A 23,426-nucleotide genomic window follows, 5' to 3' on the forward strand; every position below is an offset into this window, starting at 1 on the left:
TGTCTCTGTATCTGACTAAAGAAGTCTACTGTGTAGGTGAAACGTTTCAACAATGAAAATAGCCAACTGTTGCACTTGTGTCTTAATCATCAACTTATCGGTATTTTATATCATTTTCAATACAGTCACACTAACACTGGCATATGGTAAAGAATTACAAGTAACAAGACACACTCGATTTTGTAACAGTTGGACTTGATTTACCATAACATCTGATGATGCTCTCCTGACAACTCTCATTCAGCACCTACTAAAGTTCCTTAATATCCCTCACCCAACACCTGCAACGGAGGACAGATATACTCACACTTTTGGGCATGAGAGAGTGCCAAGAGACCCTGGCAGCAGGCACGCCTGCCTAAAGTACATCAGTGCCCCCAGCATACCAATCATCTTACCTGTAAGAGAAATACACGGGGCATGAGCCACTGATACCCAGAAACACCTTCTCATATATATATATATATATATATATATATATATATATATATATATATATATATATATATATATATATATATATATATATATATATATATACACACACACACACACACACACTGAACAAGACACTTGGGGATGCAAATCCTTAGCTCAAGATCTTCTGCACTCTTAGTGCGTCGTCAGGAACAATGTGACATGGCCTGACGCTTTACACTTGTCTTTCCTCAGACGAGCACGAAGAGTGCGAATGATCTTGAGCTAAGGATTTCCATCCCCACGTGGCTTGTTCTGCATTGTTAAGATCGCCTGTTTGCTTTGCACTTTCATATGGGCAAATATTTGTATTTTTATACTTATTTAAACTGGGTTTATGTAAGAGTAGATTATTCTGTTGGTTGCTATGCAGCAACGTTGCTTCAACTGAGAAAGATGTGGGAGGAACAAGACGTATGTGCAACACCTACTTATCTTTACTGATGAAACCTTTGGCCTGAACAACAGGCTTCTTCAGTTAAATACAAAGGCGACTTTCACACCAGAGACAGTGGAAGAAGTGAAGTGGTAGTTTTAAGGTGTTCAGTCCCTGCTAGTGGAAGTAGGTGACCTACTTCCACTAGCAGGTACCGCTCATCTGTGAGGCCGCCTCAATGACTGTACTTCTTCGTCCTAATGACTCTACTCTAGATCAATCAAAGTTAAGGGACTGTGCACATATCAAAGTTAAGGGACTGAACACCTATTAAAGTTAAGGGACTGAACACCTATTAAAGTTAAGGGACTGAACACCTATTAAAGTTAAGGGACTGAACACCTATTAAAGTTAAGGGACTGAACACCTATTAAAGTTAAGGGACTGAACACCTATTAAAGTTAAGGGACTGAACACCTATTAAAGTTAAGGGACTGAACACCTATTAAAGTTAAGGGACTGAACACCTATTAAAGTTAAGGGACTGAACACCTATTAAAGTTAAGGGACTGAACACCTATTAAAATTAAGGGACTGAACACCTATTAAAGTTAAGGGACTGAACACCTATTAAAGTTAAGGGACTGAACATCTATCAAAGTTAAGGGACTGAACACCTATCAAAGTTAAGGGACTGAACACATATCAAAGTTAAGGGACTGAATACTTTACAATTAGCTCTCTGCTTGTATTATCTCCAATATAAGTGAGTTATGCATCAGAGTGAAGAAGTTTGTCGTGTTGACGCAACATCCCGATAATAAAGACACCCAGGTGTTGTACATGTGTCTTATTTACCAACTTGTCAGTACTGCACATCATTAACGTAATACAGAGGGACGCTAGTCAGGGGCTCTTGATAAAAGTGTCAACACTTTATATATATATATATATATATATATATATATATATATATATATATATATATATATATATATATATATATATAGAGAGAGAGAGAGAGAGAGAGAGAGAGAGAGAGAACCCTTGCTACAGCCGGATGCCCAGCACTATGCCCAGCCCGAGCACTAGCAGCCAACAATACCCACAACCCAGCAAACCGCCCCGACGGGATCACCATCTATCCTTGGAAGAATGGCAAGCTCTTAGCGTGGGACTATACCTGTGTGTCCACACTGGCTGACACCTATATCCATCACAGTGTGGGGCGACAGGGAGGAGCTGCTGACCACAGGGAGGAGTACAAGATCAGCATGTACAGGGACATAAGCCAACAGTATCAATCTGTCCCAGTGGGATCAGAGACCTTGGGATCATGGGGAAAACATGACACATGTTTTCTTAAAGAACTGGGTTCCAGACTCATCGACACAACCAGGGACCCAAGGGCAGCCAGTTTCATGTTCCAGCGCCTCAGCGTGGCCATCCAGAGGAGAAATACTTGCTGCATACTTGGCTCGCGTCCGGCTTCGGAGGAGCTGGAGGAAATCTATAATCTTTAACATATTGTACCATTGTATTCATGTTTGTGTTTTCTATAAATGTATTATATTAATAAATTTTCCCATAGAATATAAAATATAGGGGGTGGTAAGAGAAGACAATTGTCTTCTCTGAGGATGAGGGTCCCCAGTCCAGTTATAGACGTGGTACCTCCCTATATATATATATATATATATATATATATATATATATATATATATATATATATATATATATATATATATATATATATATATATATATATATAGGGAGGTACCACCTCTAGAACTGTCCTGGGGACCCTCATCCTCAGAGAAAAGAATAAACTTGCTTCAGGGAAAACTCAAGGTTCTCCCTGAAGCTGTTTGAGAATTTTCTCCGGCCACCCCTTATATTTCAAGTATGTTTTATTTAACGACAAAATACAATGGCCAAACATTCACAAAAATATAACAGAAAGTAAAACAACATATATATATATATATATATATATATATATATATATATATATATATATTTGTGTGTGTGTGTGTGTGTGTGTGTGTGTGTGTGTGTGTGTGTGTGTGTGTGTGTGTGTGTGTGTGTGTCGTGCCGAATATGTAAAACTGGTCAGTTAGCAAGAACTCATTTAAAATTAAGTCTTTCTAAAATTTTCTCTTATACGTTTAAAGATATATTTTTTCATTAATTTTAATGTAAAAATTTATAATTTTGCACCAAAAGAATCTTAGAAAACTTACCTAACCTTATTAAAACAAGCGCAACTTATTTTAGCCTAATCCAACTAAATACATTTTAAATAAGTTTACAATAATTTAATACTAAACAAACACAATTAAATATTTTTTCATTAGGTTCAGAATGATTTTTGCGAAATTATTGCATGCACAAATTTTCGCTTGTCATTTATGGCAAGATGAGCGTTGCTATTTAGGCCAAGATCGCAAGTTTTACATATTCGGCACGACATATATATATATAATATATATATATATATATATATATATATATATATAATATATATATATATATATATATATATATATATATATATATGCAAAACAACCACTGTGAAAGAGTAGTGAAATTCCAAGCGCTTTCGTGACTACTCACAAATGTCCTAGCAACATTTATAGGCAGCCTCCCTGACACAGCCTAGAGTCACGTGACTTGGACAGGGAGTCTGTCTATAAATGTCGCTAGGATATTATATATATATTTAAGCCTACACTCTCCTCCTGTTTCCCGGATCAAAACCTTATTTTCTTCCCTTCCCCAGGCACTGTATAATCCTTACGGGTGTGTGCTTTCTCATAAACACAACAATAATAATGAAGGTGGTTATAATTATAACCCTATTTTTTAAAGGGGTGGAGGGGTAAGTCATCGGAAGGCTTCGGTCAGGCGACCCTTTTAAAAGCTCCAGTGGCAGGTCATCATATAACTAAAACCCGCATCAGAAAACATTTGCCTGTTTCCTGACAAATCTTACCTAACCTAACCTAAGGTGGTGGGTTCCACGTCACGCAGTCATCGGTTACCACCATGCTGTCGTAGCTACTGAACACGTAGTGAAATGTTGGACAATATCCTCGTGACCCTTCTAAAGTCTGTCACCTCAGGCTGACACCTTTCATCTCTTGATGTATGAAGTACATCCTGGTGTGATGCCTTCCTCACAAGATTATTGCAGCAGCACAGTGCTGGTATTCCCACCGTGTAACTACCAAATAGTGTAGCAGGACACTGTTGGTGTTCCCACCGTGTAACTACCATATAGTGTAGCAGGACACTGTTGGTGTTCCCACTGTTTAACTACCATATAGTGTAGCAGGACACTGTTGGTGTTCCCACCGTGTAACTACCATATAGTGTAGCAGGACACTGTTGGTGTTCCCACCATGTAACTACCATATAGTGTAGCAGGACACTGTTGGTGTTCCCACCGTGTAACTACCAAATAGTGTAGCAGGACACTGTTGGTGTTCCCACTGTTTAACTACCATATAGTGTAGCAGGACACTGTTGGTGTTCCCACCGTGTAACTACCATATAGTGTAGCAGGACACTGTTGGTGTTCCCACCGTGTAACTACCATATAGTGTAGCAGGACACTGTTGGTGTTCCCACCGTGTAACTACCATATAGTGTAGCAGGACACTGTTGGTGTTCCCACTGTGTAACTACCATATAGTGTAGCAGGACACTGTTGGTGTTCCCACCGTGTAACTACCATATAGTGTAGCAGGACACTGTTGGTGTTCCCACCGTGTAACTACCATATAGTGTAGCAGGACACTGTTGGTGTTCCCACCATGTAACTACCATATAGTGTAGCAGGACACTGTTGGTGTTCCCACCGTGTAACTACTATATAGTGTAGCAGGACACTGTTGGTGCTCCCACCATGTAACTACCATATTGTGTAGCAGGACACTGTTGGTGTTCCCACCGTGTAACTACCATATAGTGTAGCAGGACACTGTTGGTGTTCCCACCGTGTAACTACCATATAGTGTAGCAGGACACTGTTGGTGTTCCCACCATGTAACTACCATATAGTGTAGCAGGACACTGTTGGTGTTCCCACTGTGTAACTACCATATAGTGTAGCAGGACACTGTTGGTGTTACCACCATGTAACTACCATATAGTGTAGCAGGACACTGTCGGTGTTCCCACTGTGTAACTACCATATAGTGTAGCAGGACACTGTTGGTGTTCCCACCGTGTAACTACCATATATTGTAGCAGGACACTGTTGGTGTTCCCACCATGTAACTACCATATAGTGTAGCAGGACACTGTTGGTGTTCCCACTGTGTAACTACCATATATTGTAGCAGGACACTGTTGGTGTTCCCACTGTGTAACTACCATATAGTGTAGCAGGACACTGTTGGTGTTCCCACCATGTAACTACCATATAGTGTAGCAGGACACTGTTGGTGTTCCCACTGTGTAACTACCATATAGTGTAGCAGGACACTGTTGGTGTTCCCACTGTGTAACTACCATATAGTGTAGCAGGACACTGTTGGTGTTCCCACTGTGTAACTACCATATAGTGCAGCAGGACACTGTTGGTGTTCCCACCGTGTAACTACCATATAGCGTAGCAGGACACTGTTGGTGTTCCCACCATGTAACTACCATATAGTGTAGCAGGACACTGTTGGTGTTCCCACTGTGTAACTACCATATATTGTAGCAGGACACTGTTGGTGTTCCCACTGTGTAACTACCATATAGTGTAGCAGGACACTGTTGGTGTTCCCACTGTGTAACTACCATATAGTGTAGCAGGACACTGTTGGTGTTCCCACTGTGTAACTACCATATAGTGTAGCAGGACACTGTTGGTGTTCCCACTGTGTAACTACTATATAGTGTAGCAGGACACTGTTGGTGTTCCCACCGTGTAACTACCATATAGCGTAGCAGGACACTGTTGGTGTTCCCACCATGCAACTACCATATAGTGTAGCAGGACACTGTTGGTGTTCCCACCGTGTAACCACCATACGGTGTAGCAGGACACTGTTGGTGTTCCCACCGTGTAACCACCATACGGTGTAGCAGGACACTGTTGGTGTTCCCACCGTGTAACCACCATACGGTGTAGCAGGACACTGTTGGTGTTCCCACCGTGTAACTACCATATAGTGTAGCAGGACACTGTTGGTGTTCCCACTGTGTAACTACCATATAGTGTAGCAGGACACTGTTGGTGTTCCCACTGTGTAACCACCATACGGTGTAGCAGGACACTGTTGGTGTTCCCACCGTGTAACTACCATATATTGTAGCAGGACACTGTTGGTGTTCCCACTGTGTAACTACCATATAGTGTAGCAGGACACTGTTGGTGTTCCCACCATGTAACTACCATATAGTGTAGCAGGACACTGTTGGTGTTCCCACTGTGTAACTACCATATATTGTAGCAGGACACTGTTGGTGTTCCCACTGTGTAACTACCATATAGTGTAGCAGGACACTGTTGGTGTTCCCACTGTGTAACTACCATATAGTGTAGCAGGACACTGTTGGTGTTCCCACCGTGTAACTACCATATAGTGTAGCAGGACACTGTTGGTGTTCCCACTGTGTAACTACCATATAGTGTAGCAGGACACTGTTGGTGTTCCCACCGTGTAACTACCATATAGTGTAGCAGGACATTGTTGGTGTTCCCACCATGTAACTACCATATAGTGTAGCAGGACACTGTTGGTGTTCCCACTGTGTAAGTACCATATATTGTAGCAGGACACTGTTGGTGTTCCCACCATGTAACTACCATATAGTGTAGCAGGACACTGTTGGTGTTCCCACTGTGTAACTACCATATAGTGTAGCAGGACACTGTTGGTGTTCCCACCGTGTAACTACCATATAGTGTAGCAGGACACTGTTGGTGTTCCCAGTGTGTAACTACCATATAGTGTACCAGGACACTGTTGGTGTTCCCACTGTGTAACTACCATATATTGTAGCAGGACACTGTTGGTGTTCCCACTGTGTAACTACCATATAGTGTAGCAGGACACTGTTGGTGTTCCCACCGTGTAACTACCATATAGTGTAGCAGGACACTGTTAGTGTTCCCAGTGTGTAACTACCATATAGTGTAGCAGGACACTGTTGGTGTTCCCACCATATAACTACCATATAGTGTAGCAGGACACTGTTGGTGTTCCCACCATGTAACTACCATATAGTGTAGCAGGACACTGTTGGTGTTCCCACCATGTAACTACCATATAGTGTGGCAGGACACTGTTGGTCTTCCCACCATGTAACTACCATATAGTGTAGCAGGACACTGTTGGTGTTCCCACTGTGTAACTACCATATAGTGTAGCAGGACACTGTTGGTGTTCCCACCATCTATCATATAGTTTAGCAGTACACTATTTTATTTAACTGTTTGATACAAAACAACGGCATCCGCAAATGGTATCGTTGCACACACACAGGGTATCCAGCCGTTGCTTCTCGCCACAACCCTGCCACAAGGCTAACCAATTTACTAAATAAACCAGCGAGACTGCTCCTGGGGTCCACTCAGCTGGTTATTCTATGATTACTAACACCCGAAATGTTCAGGTATGTTAGTGGCTTTCTTTGCACTAGACATTTTATAAAACGTAAATTACACATTGCAACCATTGCAAAGAAATAAAAAATGTACTGTAAAAACTTTCCCTGCGATGGAAGACCCACCACCGTCGCATGTCATCAAGGCTACAGTATTATTATAATCAAGGGGGAAGTGCTAAACCCGTAGGATTATACAGCGCCCGGGGGGGGGGGGGATGTGGAAGGCATTCAGGCTTAATTCGGGGAACTGGAGCACAGATCCAATTCCCTAAATCAAGAGCCCCTCACCAACATCAAGGAACCTTCCTTGAGGGGATCAAGGCTACAGTAACTCCAGTTAGGATGAAAATGGTATAAAATACCGACAAGTTGAAGATTAAGACACATGTGCAACAGTTGGGTATCTTAATTGCTGAAATGTTTCACCTACACAGTAGGTTTCTTCAGTCAGATACCGAGGCAGGGGGTGTAATAGTGAAATAAAGATGATGTAATCAGTCCATCAACCTCGGAGAAATAGTATTTGTGGTCAATTCTTCAGCCTGGAGAAGAGTTTAGCTCCATGGAGCTTGCGTGCGGCCAGCAGTAACAGCCTGGTTGATCAGACCCTGATCCACCATGAGGCCTGGTCTCAGACCGGGCCGCGGGGGCGTTGACCCCCGAAACCTCCTCCAGGTAAAACCTCAAATACTCTTTTTATAAGGTTGATAGACAGATTACATCATCTTCATTCCACTACTACACCTGCTGCCTCTGTATTTGACTGAAGAAGTCTGATGTGGGCGAAACGTTTCAACAATAAAGATATTCAACTGTTGTATATGTGTCTTAATCATCAACTCCAGTTATGGTGGAACGGTCTTTGAAGCTGCCGTAGCTGACGAAACCTTACATAAACCACGGAACGGGTGGGGATTGAAACACATGTAGCCAGCTGGCCAAGTGCGTAAGCCACTGGGCCAGTTGGCTACAGTAAGATTATACACAAATGACCCGCACATAGGACAGAGGAGCTCACGACGACGTTTTGGTCCGACTTGGACCATTTACAAAGTGTGATTTTGTAAAGTTTTCAAGTCGACCGAAACGTCGTCGTAATCTCCTTGTCTCTCCTATGTGCGGGTTATTTGTGTATTGTTCCAATCAAGGTACTGTGCCTTTTTGTTCTTTACAATAAGATTCATCCAGCTCACTCGCCATAGGTTCAAACCCCATTCGTTCCGTAGTTTGTTTACAATCGTGTCCTGTCTGCAATGCCTAACGATAGTCTCATTGCCCTACTGAAGGCTCCCAGCTCAGGCTGTCACAATTCCACACCTACTGTAGTATGAGCCCCATCTTGATTAATGGAATATGACGGGAAAACATAGCTTTTGTTCCCACTATGTAACTATCATCCAGAACAGAGTAACAGCACACTGCTATGTATCTAGTTTTGGTTTAGAAATTTAATGATATATACAAGGAGAGGTTTACAGCTAGGACAGTGATAACGGGAACATAACAGCTTAAGCAACACAGCAAAGGTAAGAAAATGAGCATCATGGAATGCTAAGTAACTCAACACAGAGACAGACAGGTACACTGTATCATAATGAATGAAATGATTATAATCATAACCACAATTTTTAAAGGGGTGGACCGGCAAACCAGAAGAAGACCTTAGTCAGATGATCAAAAGCTTCAGTGGCGAGTCATCATATGACTTGTGACCCGCGTCAAGAAACACTTGTCCAGTTTCCTGACAAATCTTACCAAGCCTGTATCATAATCTATTCAACACAATAACAGAAACATAGCAATAAATGTCTGTCGGTGTATATAGACTTATAAACTCTCTCTCTCTCTCTCTCTCTCTCTCTCTCTCTCTCTCTCTCTCTCTCTCTCTCTCTCTCTCTCTTTCGGATTAAAGTATATTTGGCTGGTAATGAACAGGCTGTAAGCAACTGAAAACCTACTGACCAAAACAAAAAAATCAGTAAATATTTTTTAATTAATCTGACTTCCGATTTCCGCCACAGTAGGGTAAAAACTACCTTTATAACGTGCTTCTTGTCATCACAATAGTGGTAAAAACTACCTTTATAACGTGCTTCTTGTCATCACAATAGTGGGCAGCACAGCACTAGTATACAAAGCACACACTTCCATCTTGCCCACGAACCTTGACCTTAAAACTTTGTTTCTTCAGAGTTTCGTAACTGTTGATCTGTGAGACAGGTTGGCTGACAAATCTCCCTCCGACAGTTACAAGACATGTAATCTAGGCCACTATCTTGACTCACACACACACTGATTACGATACCCTTCCTTGCTCCGTCTCAGTGGAAAGGGTGTTGAACCTCTCTGGCAAATTACACTCACTCACTGACTCTCTCTTACACACATACACACTAATAAACGGGGGGCACAGACGTAATCACACACACACACACACACACACACACACACACATACATGTCGTGCCGAATAGGCAAAACTTGCGACTTTGGCTTGAACAGCAACGCTCTTGCCGAATATGGCAAGCGAAAATTTGTGTATGCAATAATTTCGCAAAGATCAAATTAAATTATTGTGAACTTATCTAAAATATATTTATTGTAAACTTATCTAAAATATATTTAGTTGGATTAGGCTAAATTAAATTACGCTTGTTATAATAAGGTTAGGTAAGTTTTCTAAGGTTCTTTTGGTGCAAAATTATTAATTTTTACATTAATCTAAATGAAAAAATATATCTTTAAACGTACTATATGAAAAATTATTAGAAAGGACTAAATTTTAAATGAGTTCTTGCTAACTGACCAGTTTTACCTATTCGGCACAACATATATAATATATAATTCCCAGTATATATACTGGGAATTACCATTCCTCCTGAGGTTCAAGACAGTGTTACTTGTGCTTTGAGTTGGTACACTGTCATAATTACAGTAATGGTAATAATGATGATGGTGGTAGTAGTAGTAGTTATGGTAATATTATAATGTGTGGTTGGTGAGCACCACCACTCCACCCTCACTCAACATACATCAAGCAACATACCATCAAAGGGATGGCTTCAACACTGTCTCACGCCGTAACCTGGGTATCATGTCGCCGGGTCACCATCTGGAAGACCCGGCCCGAACAATACCGGCGAACCTACTATTTACTCGGTATCGACCTATTATTATTATTATTATTATTATTATTATTATTATTATTATTATTATAGGGGTACGGTAAACCCGTAGGGATTATACAGCGCCTGAGGAAGGGGGAATGCAATGCATTCAGGCTCAGGGAACTGGAGCATATATCCAATTCTCTACCTGGAGGTTATTCCGGGGATCAACACCCCCGCGGCCCGGTCCATGACCAGGCCTCCCGATGGATCAGGGCCTGATCAACTAGGCTGTTACTGCTGGCCGCACGTAGTCCAAAGTACGAGCCACAGTCCGGCTGATCCGGCACTGACTTTAGGTATCTGTCCAGCTCTCTCTTGAAGGCAGCCAGGGGCTTATTGGCAATTCCCCTAATGCTTGATGGGAGGCTGTTGAACAGACTTGGGCCCCGGACACTTATGGTGTTTTCCCTTAGTGTACCAATGGCGCCCCTACTTTTAATTTGGGACATTTTGCATCGCCTGCCCAGTCTTTTACTTTCGTAGGGAGTGATTTCTGTGTGCAGATTTGGGACCATTCCTTCCAAGATTTTCCAAGTGTAGATTATGATATATCTCTCCCTCCTGCGTTCCAACGAGTACAAGTAAAGTGCTTCCAAGCGTTCCCAGTAGTTAAGGTGCTTGACAGAACTTATACGTGCAGTAAAGGATCTCTGTACACTCTCTAGATCTGCGATTTCACCTGCTTTGAATGGAGATGTTAATGTACAGCAGTATTCCAGCCTAGAGAGAACAAGTGATTTGAAAAGGATCATCACTGGCTTGGCATCTCTCGTTTTGAACGTTCTCATTATCCATCCTATCATTTTCTTTGCACTTGTGATCGTGGCACTGTTGTGATCCTTGAAAGTGAGATCCTCAGACATTACTACTCCCAGGTCCCTTACATTATTTTTCCGCTCTATTGTATGGCCAGAGTCTGTAGTATACTCTGTTCTAGTTATTATCTCCTCCAGTTTTCCATAACGGAGTAGTTGGAATTTGTCCTCATTGAACATCATATTGTTTACCGTTGCCCACTGGAAAACTTTGTTTATATCTTCTTGGAGGTTAACCGCGTCCTCAGCAGATGACAGCCTCATGCAGATCCTAGTATCATCCGCAAAGGATGATACGGTGCTGTGATGTATATCTCTGTCTATGTCTGATATGAGGATGAGGAATAAGATGGGGGCGAGTACTGTGCCTTGTGGAACAGAGCTCTTCACTATGGCAGCCTCCGATTTAACTCTGTTGACCACTACTCTTTGTGTTCGATTTGTTAGAAAGTTGAAGATCCATCTCCCCACTTTCCCAGTTATTCCTTTAGCACGTATTTTATGGACTATTACGCCATGATCGCATTTGTCAAATGCTTTTGCAAAGTCTGTGTATATTACATCTGCATTCTGATTTTCTTCCAGTGCATCCAAGGCCATATCATAGTGGTCTAGTAGTTGTGAGAGGCAGGAGCGACCTGCCCTGAACCCAAGTTGCCCTGGATTGTGCAGATTTTGGGAATCCAGGTGATTTGCAATCCTGCTTCTTAGCACTCTTTCAAAGATTTTTATGATGTGGGACGTCAGAGCTATTGGTCTATAGTTCTTAGCTAATGCTTTGCTGCCACCTTTATGGAGTGGGGCTATATCCGTTGTTTTAAGTGACTGTGGAATTTCACCCATGTCCAAGCTCCTCCTCCATAGTGTACTTAGGGCACGCGAGAGGAGTTTCTTGCAGTTCTTAATGAAAACAGAGTTCCACGAGTCTGGGCCCGGGGCTGAGTGCATGGGCATGTTGTCAATGGTTTTTTCGAAATCTATTGGAGTTAGGGTAATGTCGGAAATCTGGCATACATTTATGGAGTTTTGAGGCTAATTCATGAAGAAATCATTTGGGTCGTCGATCCTCAGACTGATTGGTGGTTCACTAAACAGAGAGTCGTATTGGGATTTCAATATTTCACTCATTTCCTTGTTGTCATCTGTGTAAGTCCCATCCTGTCTGAGTAAGGGCCCGATACTAGATGTGGTATTTGCCTTGTTTTTGGCATATGAAAAGAAATATTTTGAATTTCTTTCAATTTCACTAATAGCTTTAAGCTCCATCTGTCTCTTCTGGTTCCTGTAAGAGTCATTTAACTTAAGTTCGATAGTTTCCACTTCCCTGGTCAGTGCCTCCTTTCGTGTATCAGATATTCTAGCACTCCTGAGGAGCTCAGTGACTCTTCGTCGTCTTCTGTAGAGGGAGCGTCTTTCTCTCTCCAGTTTACTCCTGCTCTTCTTCTTTCTTAGGGGAATATGCCTAGAATATGCTTCAGCTGTCAGGAAGTTGATCCTTTCAAGGCACTGGTTTGGATCCATGTCATTTAAGATATCTTCCCAACATGTTTCGTTTAGGACATGGTTTACCTGGTCCCAGTTGATGTTCTTGTTGTTGAAGTTGTATTTTGTGAAGACACCTTCACAGGTACATGCATTCTGCTGATCAGGACCCCTATGCATGTACGTCTGGACTTCGATTAGGTTGTGATCGGAATTAATTGTTTTTGATATTCTTATGTCTCTTATCAGGTCTTCATTATTTGTGAAGATAAGGTCAAGTGTGTTTTCTGGTCTTGTTGGCTCCACTATCTGCTGGCTTAAGGTGTGTTTTTCACAGAGACTTAGTAGCTCATGTGTGTGTGACCTTTCATCTGCGCTACCGGGGATTGTTTCAGCTATAACATTATTTGCTACATTCTTCCATTTTGTATGCCTTAGGTTGAAATCACCAAGCAGTAAGATGTTTAGGGATGGAGCTGGAAGGTTTTCCAGACAGTAATCAATTTTCAGTAGCTGTTCCTTGAACTGTTGGGAGGTTGCATCTGGTGGCTTATATACAACCACAATGACTAGGTTTTGGTTCTCAATCTTTACTGATAGAACTTCAGCTGCCTCATTTGTGGTGTTCAGCAACTCCGTGCAGATGAGGGACTCTTTGACATACAGGCCAACCCCCCCTTGTTGCCTGTTCATTCCGTCGCATCTAAAAAGGTTGTAACCACTTAACCATATTTCACTGTCAAAGTGATCTCTTGTGTGAGTCTCTGTGAAGGCTGCAAACATTGCATTAGACTCCTCTAGAAGTCCACTGATAAAAGGTATTTTGTTGGTGGATGGCTTAAGGCCCTGTATATTAGCAAATATGAACGAGGTTGTATTCTGTGTTAGTTGCGGGGATTTTGTTATTGGCATCAGTAGTTGTAGTTCTGGAGGGCCACGGGTGGCCACTGGCTGCGCCTCTAGTCCAACAAGGCTCCAAGGTGATGGACTATTTTTGTTATTTCCTTCCATTTTCTTTTTCCGTTTCCTGCCACTAAAAAATCACCTGGAATTGGGTTGTCGTAGCTACTATTGTTTGTCTTGTGGGGTCTGTGCCTCCTGGTCACTTTTAGATGGTATGCAGGGCAGTCGATGTTGTAACACTGCTTCTGGAGGACCGAGGAGTGACACATTTTTAGGTGAAAGAAAGTACAGGAAGAAGAACGACACACTCCTTTAGACAGGAGGTCGCTACATTTTTTGGGATTCTCAAAGTTACATGTCCCATTTTTTTTCCTGATATTACATGCTTACAGATGCCCCAAGCATAACATTTGCACAAATTCACCTTTGGTTGAGAATTGTTGGGAGGTGTGATGTCAATTTCTGCAGGTTGTGGGACTGCATTATAATCCTCAGTATCCAAGCCAGGGCCACCCCGTCCTGGATTCCATCTACTTTCCTCAGTAGAGGAAGAAGGAGGAGACTCCTCTCCAACATCTGTACTGTGGGCCACGGTCTTGTGCAATGATGGTTGTATATTTACGGTTTTAGTGGTGGTTGTGGTAGGGTCCCTAGTAGAGTCTGGGCTGGCAGTAAGGCTGGGGGCTGGGTCTGAGTCAGCCCCTCACCAGCATCTAAGAACCTCCCTTGAGGGGATGGCATTACCCTAAACCCACCGGTGACATCATTATAATAATACACCACTATAATTACCTTCACTGGTGGCATGGCTTAATTACTGCACTGGTTCATCACTACCAACAAAGCACTCAATCAACGACTCTTTCCTTTCCAACATATATTAATAATTTTATTACAACACAGTACAATAAAAGGAGGAACTGGGTAATGCAGAGGAAGATTACAAATATTACAGAATTTACCATTTTCTGAACACTTGAACTATTACAAAAATTTATCCTCACAACGGTGTGTGTGTGTGTGTAATATATATATATATATATATATATATATATATATATATATATATATATATATATATATATATATATATATATATATATATATATATATATATATATGCGCAAAATAACCACACAGGGGGAGATGAATGATAGCTCTAGGCCTTTCGTGTTGCAATCAACACATCAGGAGCTTGCAATGTTGCAGAAATATAGCAGGAAATCCAGGCAGATTCATTCAGGTAAACGACTCTTTCCATATATATTTTCTCTCGGAGATTTTTCAACATAATTACTGTACTACACTGAACATAATTCAGCATCTACTATACAGTAATGGAGCAATATTAGTGGGGAGGGGGCAAGGAGGTGTCAATGTGTACCTTGGACTGGTACTCACAATGTGCTCTGCTCTCACACCCGTCACCCCTTCTCTTGCCATTTCCTGCTTACCTTTGATATTCCTTTCATGAGTTTCGAGAGTTTTTCTACTCCTGGAGCCCGGCCCTGGACCAGCCTCAAACTCTCTTGCTCTGCGCTCAAGTAAAAGTAAATAATCAGATATGTCCCAGTACATCAAACTTTCAAACCAGTAAGAGTTGTCTTATGGGGAGAGTCTACAAAACCTGCAGATCGTCACTTCTTAATAATAGAGAACTCCTTGAGGGAGGTTCCTTGATGCTGGTGAGGGGCTCTTGATCTTGGGAATTGGATCTGTGCTCCAATTCCCTGAATTGAGCCTGAATGCCTCCCCCCCCCCCGGACAGGCGCTGCATAATCACTATGGGTTTAGCACTCCCTATGATAATAATGACAGAAGAATAAAGCCATTACTTTAAAAAACAGCTGGAGCTTCCTTCATTAGCAGATAACATTAGATAAGTATACTGAGTTACACACTAAACAAACTATGAAGCTTACACATACATATGCTCTCTCGAGTGGATGTTGGGGGATGGTGCAACATCACACTCTACGAGACCATCATAAGAACATATGGAGGAGCATTGCAGCAGGCCTACTGGCCCATGCTAACCAGGTCTAAGTGTCGCCTACTGGCCTAAGCTAGTCAGGTCCAAGTCACATCCAATTAAGGAGGAAGGAGCAATGCATCAACCATCCCTGTCTTATTTTCCATCACTATCGGTTCACTGTATGTAAATACTGGTTAATATAGCAGTGGTATACTGTACCGACAGGTTGATAAGTAAGACACATGTGTAACAGTTAGGTATCTTTATTCCCAACATTCTACCTTTACACCTCTACTACTTTTGCTTACTCTTCTGTACTCGACTGAAGAAGCCTACTGTGTAGGAGGAACGTTTCGGAATAAAGATACCTAACTGTTGCACATGTGTTAAACTTATCAAATACTGGTTAATTTATGGTAATCTAATCTGGAATAACAAATATTTATTTTTTATAGATACTCGATTCAACAGAATCTGATGAAAATGATGTCTTATTGGTTGATGCCCAGAATCCCGGAAGGAGGATTAAGAGTGATGATTGATGGATGATGGTTGATGCTGTTGATGATGGTTGATGATACTGATTACTGACAATGATGCTTACTGAGTGATAATAATGAGTGATGGTGATTGAAGATGGTAATGCTAACTAGAAGAGTGGAACAATGCTGGTGGTGTGCCATCCTCAGAGATTACTCTGTCATATTACTGTTTCAATACTGCAGCCGTGGTTGCAACACTCACTACCAGTTCACCCCCCCCCCCCACAAACACACACACAGATGAATCACAGGGATGTTAGGAAGTATTTCTTCAGCCACAGAGTAGTAAGGAAGTGGAATAGTTTGGGAAGCGATGTAGTGGAGGCAGGATCCATACATAGCTTTAAGCTATGGCAGCTCATGGCATTGGGGGAAAAGTGCTCTCGTGGATCGAGTCATGGCTCACTGACAGGAAGCAGAGAGTGTCCATAAATGGGGTTAAATCCGAGTGGGGATCTGTAACAAGTGGCGTTCCACAGGGATCAGTCTTGGGCCCGTTGTTGTTTATAATATATATCAATGATCTTGATGAGGGAATTACTAGTGATATGAGCAAATTCGCCGATGACACAAAGATAGGTAATCATCGTCTTCAAGTATCTTCTGCTTCTATCAACTTTTCTGTACTTGACTGAAGAAGCCTACTGTGTAGGCGAAACGTTTCATAATAAAGATACCTAACTGTTGCATATGTGTCTTACCTAACAACACACTCATCATGGTACGTGATGAAGTATCACAGTGGGCACCTGTGACGAGCGGGGTCCCACAGGGGTTGTTCCTAGGACCAGTTCTATATTTGGTATATGTGAACATGATGGAAGGGTTAGACTCAAAAGTGTCCCTGTTCGCAGATGATGTGAAGTTAATGAGGAGAATTAAATCAGATGAGGTTCAGGCAGGACTTCAAAGAGACCTGGACAGACTGGACACCTGGTCCAGCAACTGGCTTCTCGAATTTAACCCCGCCAATGCAAAGTCATGAATATCGGGGAAGGGCACAGAAAACCGCAGAGTATAGGCTAGGTGGCCAAAGACTGCAAACCTCGCTCAAGGAGAAAGATCTTGGAGTGAGTATAATACCGAGCATGTCTCCGGAAGCACACATCAACCAGATAACTGCTGCAGCATATGGGCGCCTGGCAAACCTGAGAACAGCATTCCGATACCTTAGTAAGGAATCGTTCAAGACACTGTACACCGTGTACGTCAGGCCTATACTGGAGTATGCAGCACCTGTTTGGAACCCGCACTTGATCAAGCACGTCAAGAAATTAGAGAAAGTGCCAAGGTTTGCGACAAGGTTAGTTCCAGAGCTAAGGGGAATGTCCTATGAAAAAAGGTTAAGGGAACTCGGCCTGACGACACTGGAGGACAGGAGGGTCAGGGGAGACATGATAACGACTTATAAAATACAGCGCGGAATAGACAAGGTGGATAAATACGATGTTCCAGGGAGGGGACACAGAAACAAGAGGTCACAATTGGAAGTTGAAGACTCAGATGAATCAAAGGGATGTTAGGAAGTATTTCTTCAGTCATAGAGTTGTCAGGCAGTGGATTAGCCTAGAAAGTGACGTAGTGGAGGCGGGAACCATACATAGTTTTAAGACGAGGTTTGATAAAGCTCATGGAGCAGGGAGAGAGAGGACCCAGTAGCAACCAGCGAAGAGGCGGGACCAGGAGCTAAGACTCGACCCCTGCAACCACAAATGAGTACAAATAGATGAGTACACCCCCACCCCCCTACACACCCACCCACCCACCCCACACTCCCCCTACACACGCACTCACCCCCCCCCCCCGCACATACACACACACCAGTGTTCTGACACACTCAAAGAAAACATTTATGTAACCAGCAACTGCTGGAGACGGGATGTGGCTCTCTCTCTCTCTGTAATAATAATAATAATAATGATAATAATAATAATAATAATAATAATAGTATGGTAATTTTTATTTCAGATCATTGTACAAAAATACACAATAATTTGAAAGCCCAGAGTGAGTGAATGTGAGTGGGGGGGGGGGGTGACCTTAGCCCAGTAATAATTACCTACCACCACACATGATCTACCTACCAACGACCTTCCCTTCGACCCCCCTCCCAAGCCACACCCACCTACCCCCTCTCCTTCACTCCCTCCTGACCCCTCCTCTGCACCACGACACTCATTAATGAACATACCGTGCCAGAGTATATTATAACCCACTAATATATAAGCTGAGGTACACTACATCAACTCACGTCAAATTTGCGCAAGCTTTCATCCAGCCTTCAGAGAACCAGGAATACAAGGTCGCTGGTTCCAACCTTAGAAGAGCGTTCGTTACCCGGGCTTTCATAGAGTAAATAGTGGTGGTGTAGAAAAAAGACACTTAGTACAGTTCAGGACATTTATTAAAGGTAACGTTTTGCTTTTAATAAACGTCCTAAATTGTACATGTCTTTTTCCACACCTTGTCAGTATCACCATACCATTTCTCAACAGTGGTGGTGCTTTGTCTGTCAGAAATATATAAGAACCCCCCCCCACACACAAAAGATGTACTGTCCATAACAGTTAGGAAGACACGTTGCAACACAACTGAGCAAAGTTCGGACCTCTGCAACACAACTGAGCAAAGTTCGGACCTCTGCAACACAACTGAGCAAAGTTCGGACCTCTGCAACACAACTGAGCAAAGTTCGGACCTCTGCAACACAACCGAGCAAAGCTCGGACCTCTGCAACACAATTGAGCAAAGTTCGGACCTCTGCAACAAAAGTATCCTCAAAGATTTGTTAAGTTATACCATGAATTAAGGAAAGATCCTGGACTTCACTTTACGAAACAGACAAAGTAAATACGATAGTAATTATGGACAAGGTAGATTATAGTGGAAAAATGATCATGTTATTAGAAGACGGGGAACTTACGACCCTTTAACTGGGACAACGTCTGGCTCTGTGCAGAGCTTTATCAAGTTATATTTTGATACAGCTTTTTCTGCAACTTGTCTTATTTCTTAACAGGAAAATGTCGCTCTGGTATAACTGATAACTTGCTGGCGTACCACTGCTAGGATTCTCACTCCATTAAAATACTATTTGTCATCACTTAGTGTAATGAATTAGATACATGTACAACACCTGGATGTCTTGAGTTTTGTAGACGAATCACCAACCGGATGTTTCATGAAACCTTTACCTTTGATGAGTTCCGAGAGTTTTTCTACTCCTGGAGCCCGCCATGGGACAGGCTCATCTGGTGTTTGCAAATGTGTCTAATTCATCAACTTGTTGGTACTGTATACCACTGATCCCATTATACCACAGTGTTCTGGGACTTTGTTTTCCAACGCACCGGCCGTGTCCCACTGAGACAGAGTGACCTAAAAAGAAAACGAAAGTTTTTCTTTTTAAATTTAGTAATTTATACAGGAGAAGGGGTTACTAGCCCCTTACTCCCGGCATTTTAGTCGCCTCTTATGACACGCCTGACTTACGGAGGAAGAATTCTTCTCCACTTCCCCATGGAGATAAGAGAAAATAAAGAAGAACAAGAACTATTAAGAAAATAGAAGAAAATCCAGATGGGTGTGTATACATGTGTGTACATGCATGTGTAGTGTGACCTAAGTGTAAGTAGAAGTAGCAAGATATACTTGTTATCCCACGTGTTTATGAGACAGAAAAAAAGACATCAGCAATCCTACCATCATGAAAAAACAATTACAGGTTTCCGTTTCACATTCACTTGGCAGGACGGTAGTACCTCCCTGGGTGGTTGCTGTCTACCAACCTACTAAGAACATAAGAAAGAACACTGCATCAGGCCTACTGGCCCATGCGAAGCAGGTCCAAGTCCCCTACCGGCTTAAGCCAATGCCCTAACCTAATTAGGTCAGGTCACATTCACTTAAGGAGCATGGCATCTGACCTAGTAGCACAAGCTAGTCAGGTCCAACTCACACCCACCCGCACCCACTACCTTAATCTGGAATAATTGTTGTGTGCAAAAACAGGCCTTCTAATCTCAACCAGTTTCTTTATTTTAATGTGGTGTAGCATCTAGCTAGGGTAGGCCAGCGGATGCTTACTTACTGAACAAGTCATTACCTAAGACCCGTGTCAGGAGACACTCTTTGCTGACTAAGAAATCACAGCCATATCCATATTAAAAAACGAGCACGTGGCTTCCAAAAACTAAGACCACAAGAAAGTAGGAACACTGCAGCAGGCCTACTGGCCCATACTAGGCACGTCCTTTTCAAACCTAAACCCACAAAAAATATTTATCTAACTCATTTTCAATGCTACTCAAAGAACAAACTTTGATAACCCTATTAACTCGTGTGCAAGCGATATCTCTTGCGTTAAAATAATAATAATAATAATAATAATAATAATAATAATAATAATAATAATAATATTATTATTATTATTATTATTGTGAAGCTCTAGAATCGTTGGGGTCAGCGCACGGGAATGAGAAGTAATTGTATTTGATCCAAGGAAGGGGAGGGTAACTTCAGTTAGTGACATCAAAATCCTTTCAGCAGCATGAAGGTCCTTCCTTGAAGGGTAGGTGGCGTGTGACCATATATCTGGTACTACACTGTGAGTTTCTCTTATGCTCCATGTTCTTGGCCCTGTGCCCCGTGCCCCCCGCCCCTCTATCTCTCTCACTCCCCTTCATCTCTTCCTCCCGCCTCCCACTTCTTGTGGGGTATTAATATCCCGCCACTGGGGTTTACCTGTGTATTGGTGAAGGGTTACTGATCCAAGGAGCTGGAGCTATTCTTTATTGCACAGAACCTGGTTACGTGCCTTTGAAAACCAGTACAGTCTTTCAGTTTTTCCATTTCTTCCATAAAATTGATTAATTGGCACACATACACACACACACACACACACACACACACACACAGGATGAACCAGCAAGACTGGACCTAATATTCATCTTGAGTAGTGCAGACATTGAGGACATCACATATGAAAGACCCATCGGGGCCAGTGGTCACGTGGTTCTGAGCTTCGAAAACAGAAGAGTTACAAGTGGAGAGGGAAGCAGGAAGGGCCGGACGATTGAAGCCAAACTACTGTACAAGAAAGGGGACTACGCAGGCATGAAGAATTTCCTGCACAAGGTTCAGTGGGGCAGAGAACTGGCAGGGAAGTCAGTAAACAAGATGATGGAATATGTGACAATATGCAATGAATCTGAAAAGAGGTTTGTACCTAAGGGTAACAGAAATAACACGAAAGCCAGGGTGAGCCCTTGGTTCACCCAAAGGTGTAGAGAGGCCAAAACCAAGTGTGCTAGAGAATGGAAGAAGTATAGAAGGCAAAGGACCCAGGAGAACAAGGAGAGCAGTTGTAGAGCCAGAAATGAATATGCACAGGTAAGGAGGCCCAACGACAATACGAAAACGATATAGCAGCGAAAGCCAGATCTGATCCGAAGCTACTGTACAGCCACATCAGAAGGAAAACAACAGTCAAGGACCAGGTGATAAGGCTGAGGAAGCAAGGAGGGGGAGTTCGCACGGAACGACCGCAAAGTATGTGAGGAGCTCAACACGAGGTTCAAAGAAGTGTTCACAGAGGAGACAGAAGGGACTCCAAAAAGACAGAGAGGTGAGGCACACCAAGTGTTGGACACAATACATACAACCGAGGAAGAAGTAAAGAGGCTGCTAAGCGAGCTGGATACCTCAAAGGCGATGGGGCCGGATAACATCTCTCCATGGGCACTGAGAGAAGGAGCAGAGGCACTATGTGTACCACTAACAATAATCTTCAACACATCTATCGAAACAGGACGACTACCTGAAGTATGGAAGACAGCAGACGTAGTCTCAATTTTTAAAAAAGGAGACAGACATGAAGCATTAAACTACAGACCAGTGTCAATGACATGTATAGTATGCAAAGTCATGGAGAAGATTATCAAGAGAAGATTGGTGGAGCACCTAGAAAGGAATGAGCTTATCAATGACAGCCAGCACGGTTTCAGGGATGGGAAATCCTGCATCACAAACCTACTGGAGTTCTATGACAGGGTGACAGCAGTAAGACAAGAGAGAGAGGAGTGGGCAGATTGCATTTTCTTGGAATGTAGGAAGGCCTTTGACACAGTTCCACACAGGAGGTTAGTGCAAAAGCTGGAGGACCAAGCAGGGATAACAGGGAAGGCACTACAATGGACCAGGGAATACCTGTCAGGAAGACAACAGCAAATCATGGTACGTGGCGAGGTGTCAGAGTGGGCGCCTGTGGCGAGCGGGGTTCCACAGGGGTCAGTTCTAGGACCGGTGCTGTTTCTGATATTTGTGAACGACATGACGGCAGGAATAGACTCAGAAGTGTCCCTGTTTGCAGATGATGTGACGTTGATGAGAATAATTCAGTCGAATGAAGATCAGGTGAAACTACAAAGGGATTTGGACAGGCTGCAGGCCTGGTCCAGCAACTGACTCCTGGAGTTCAACCCCGCTAAGCACGAAATCATGAAGATTGGGGAAGGGGCAAAGAAGACCGCAGACGGAGTATAGTCTAGGGGGCCAGAGACTACAATCCTTACTCAAAGAAAAGGATCTTGGGGTAAGTATAACACTGGGCACATCTCCTGAGGCGCACATCAACCAAATAACTGCTGCAGCACACGGGCGCCTAGCAAACCTAAGAACGGCATTCCGATACTTCAATAAGGAATCATTGAAGACCCTATACACCTTGTACGTTAGGCCTATATTGGAGTATGCAGCACCAGTTTGGAACCCGCACCTAGCCAAACACGTAAGGAAACTAGAGAAAGTGCAAAGGTTTGCAACAAGACTAGTCCCAGAGCTACGGGGATTGTCGTACGAAGAAAGGTTGAGGGAAATCGGCCTGACGACACTGGAGGCCAGGAGGGTCAGGGGAGACATGATAACGACATATAAAATACTGCACAGAATAGACACGGTGGACAAAGACAGGATGTTCCAGAGATGGGACACATACACAAGAGGTCACAATTGGAAGTTGAAGACTCAGATGAATCAAAGGGATGTTAGGAAGTATTTCTTCAGTCATAGAGTAGTCAAG

At 42.7% G+C, this 23,426-nt stretch overlaps 1 protein-coding gene across 7 annotated transcripts in view; it reads right to left on the reverse strand.

The window, feature by feature from the left end:
- The window catches only part of retm (real-time), a 287,480-nt gene that overhangs the window by 198,792 nt on the left and 65,262 nt on the right, over positions 1-23,426 (reverse strand). Inside the window, exon 1 of one of the 7 annotated variants that reach the window (XM_070097701.1) lies at positions 308-379. The exons of the other annotated variants lie outside the window; for them this stretch is intronic. Within the exon in view, the coding sequence (XP_069953802.1) occupies positions 308-319 (12 nt within the window). The 5' untranslated portion in view covers positions 320-379. Of the gene's footprint in view, positions 1-307; positions 380-23,426 lie in introns of those variants that run through there. 7 annotated transcript variants of the gene reach the window in all.

This window comes from Cherax quadricarinatus, chromosome 59 (genome assembly GCF_038502225.1).
Source record: "Cherax quadricarinatus isolate ZL_2023a chromosome 59, ASM3850222v1, whole genome shotgun sequence".
Taxonomy (NCBI): Eukaryota; Metazoa; Arthropoda; class Malacostraca; order Decapoda; family Parastacidae; genus Cherax; species Cherax quadricarinatus.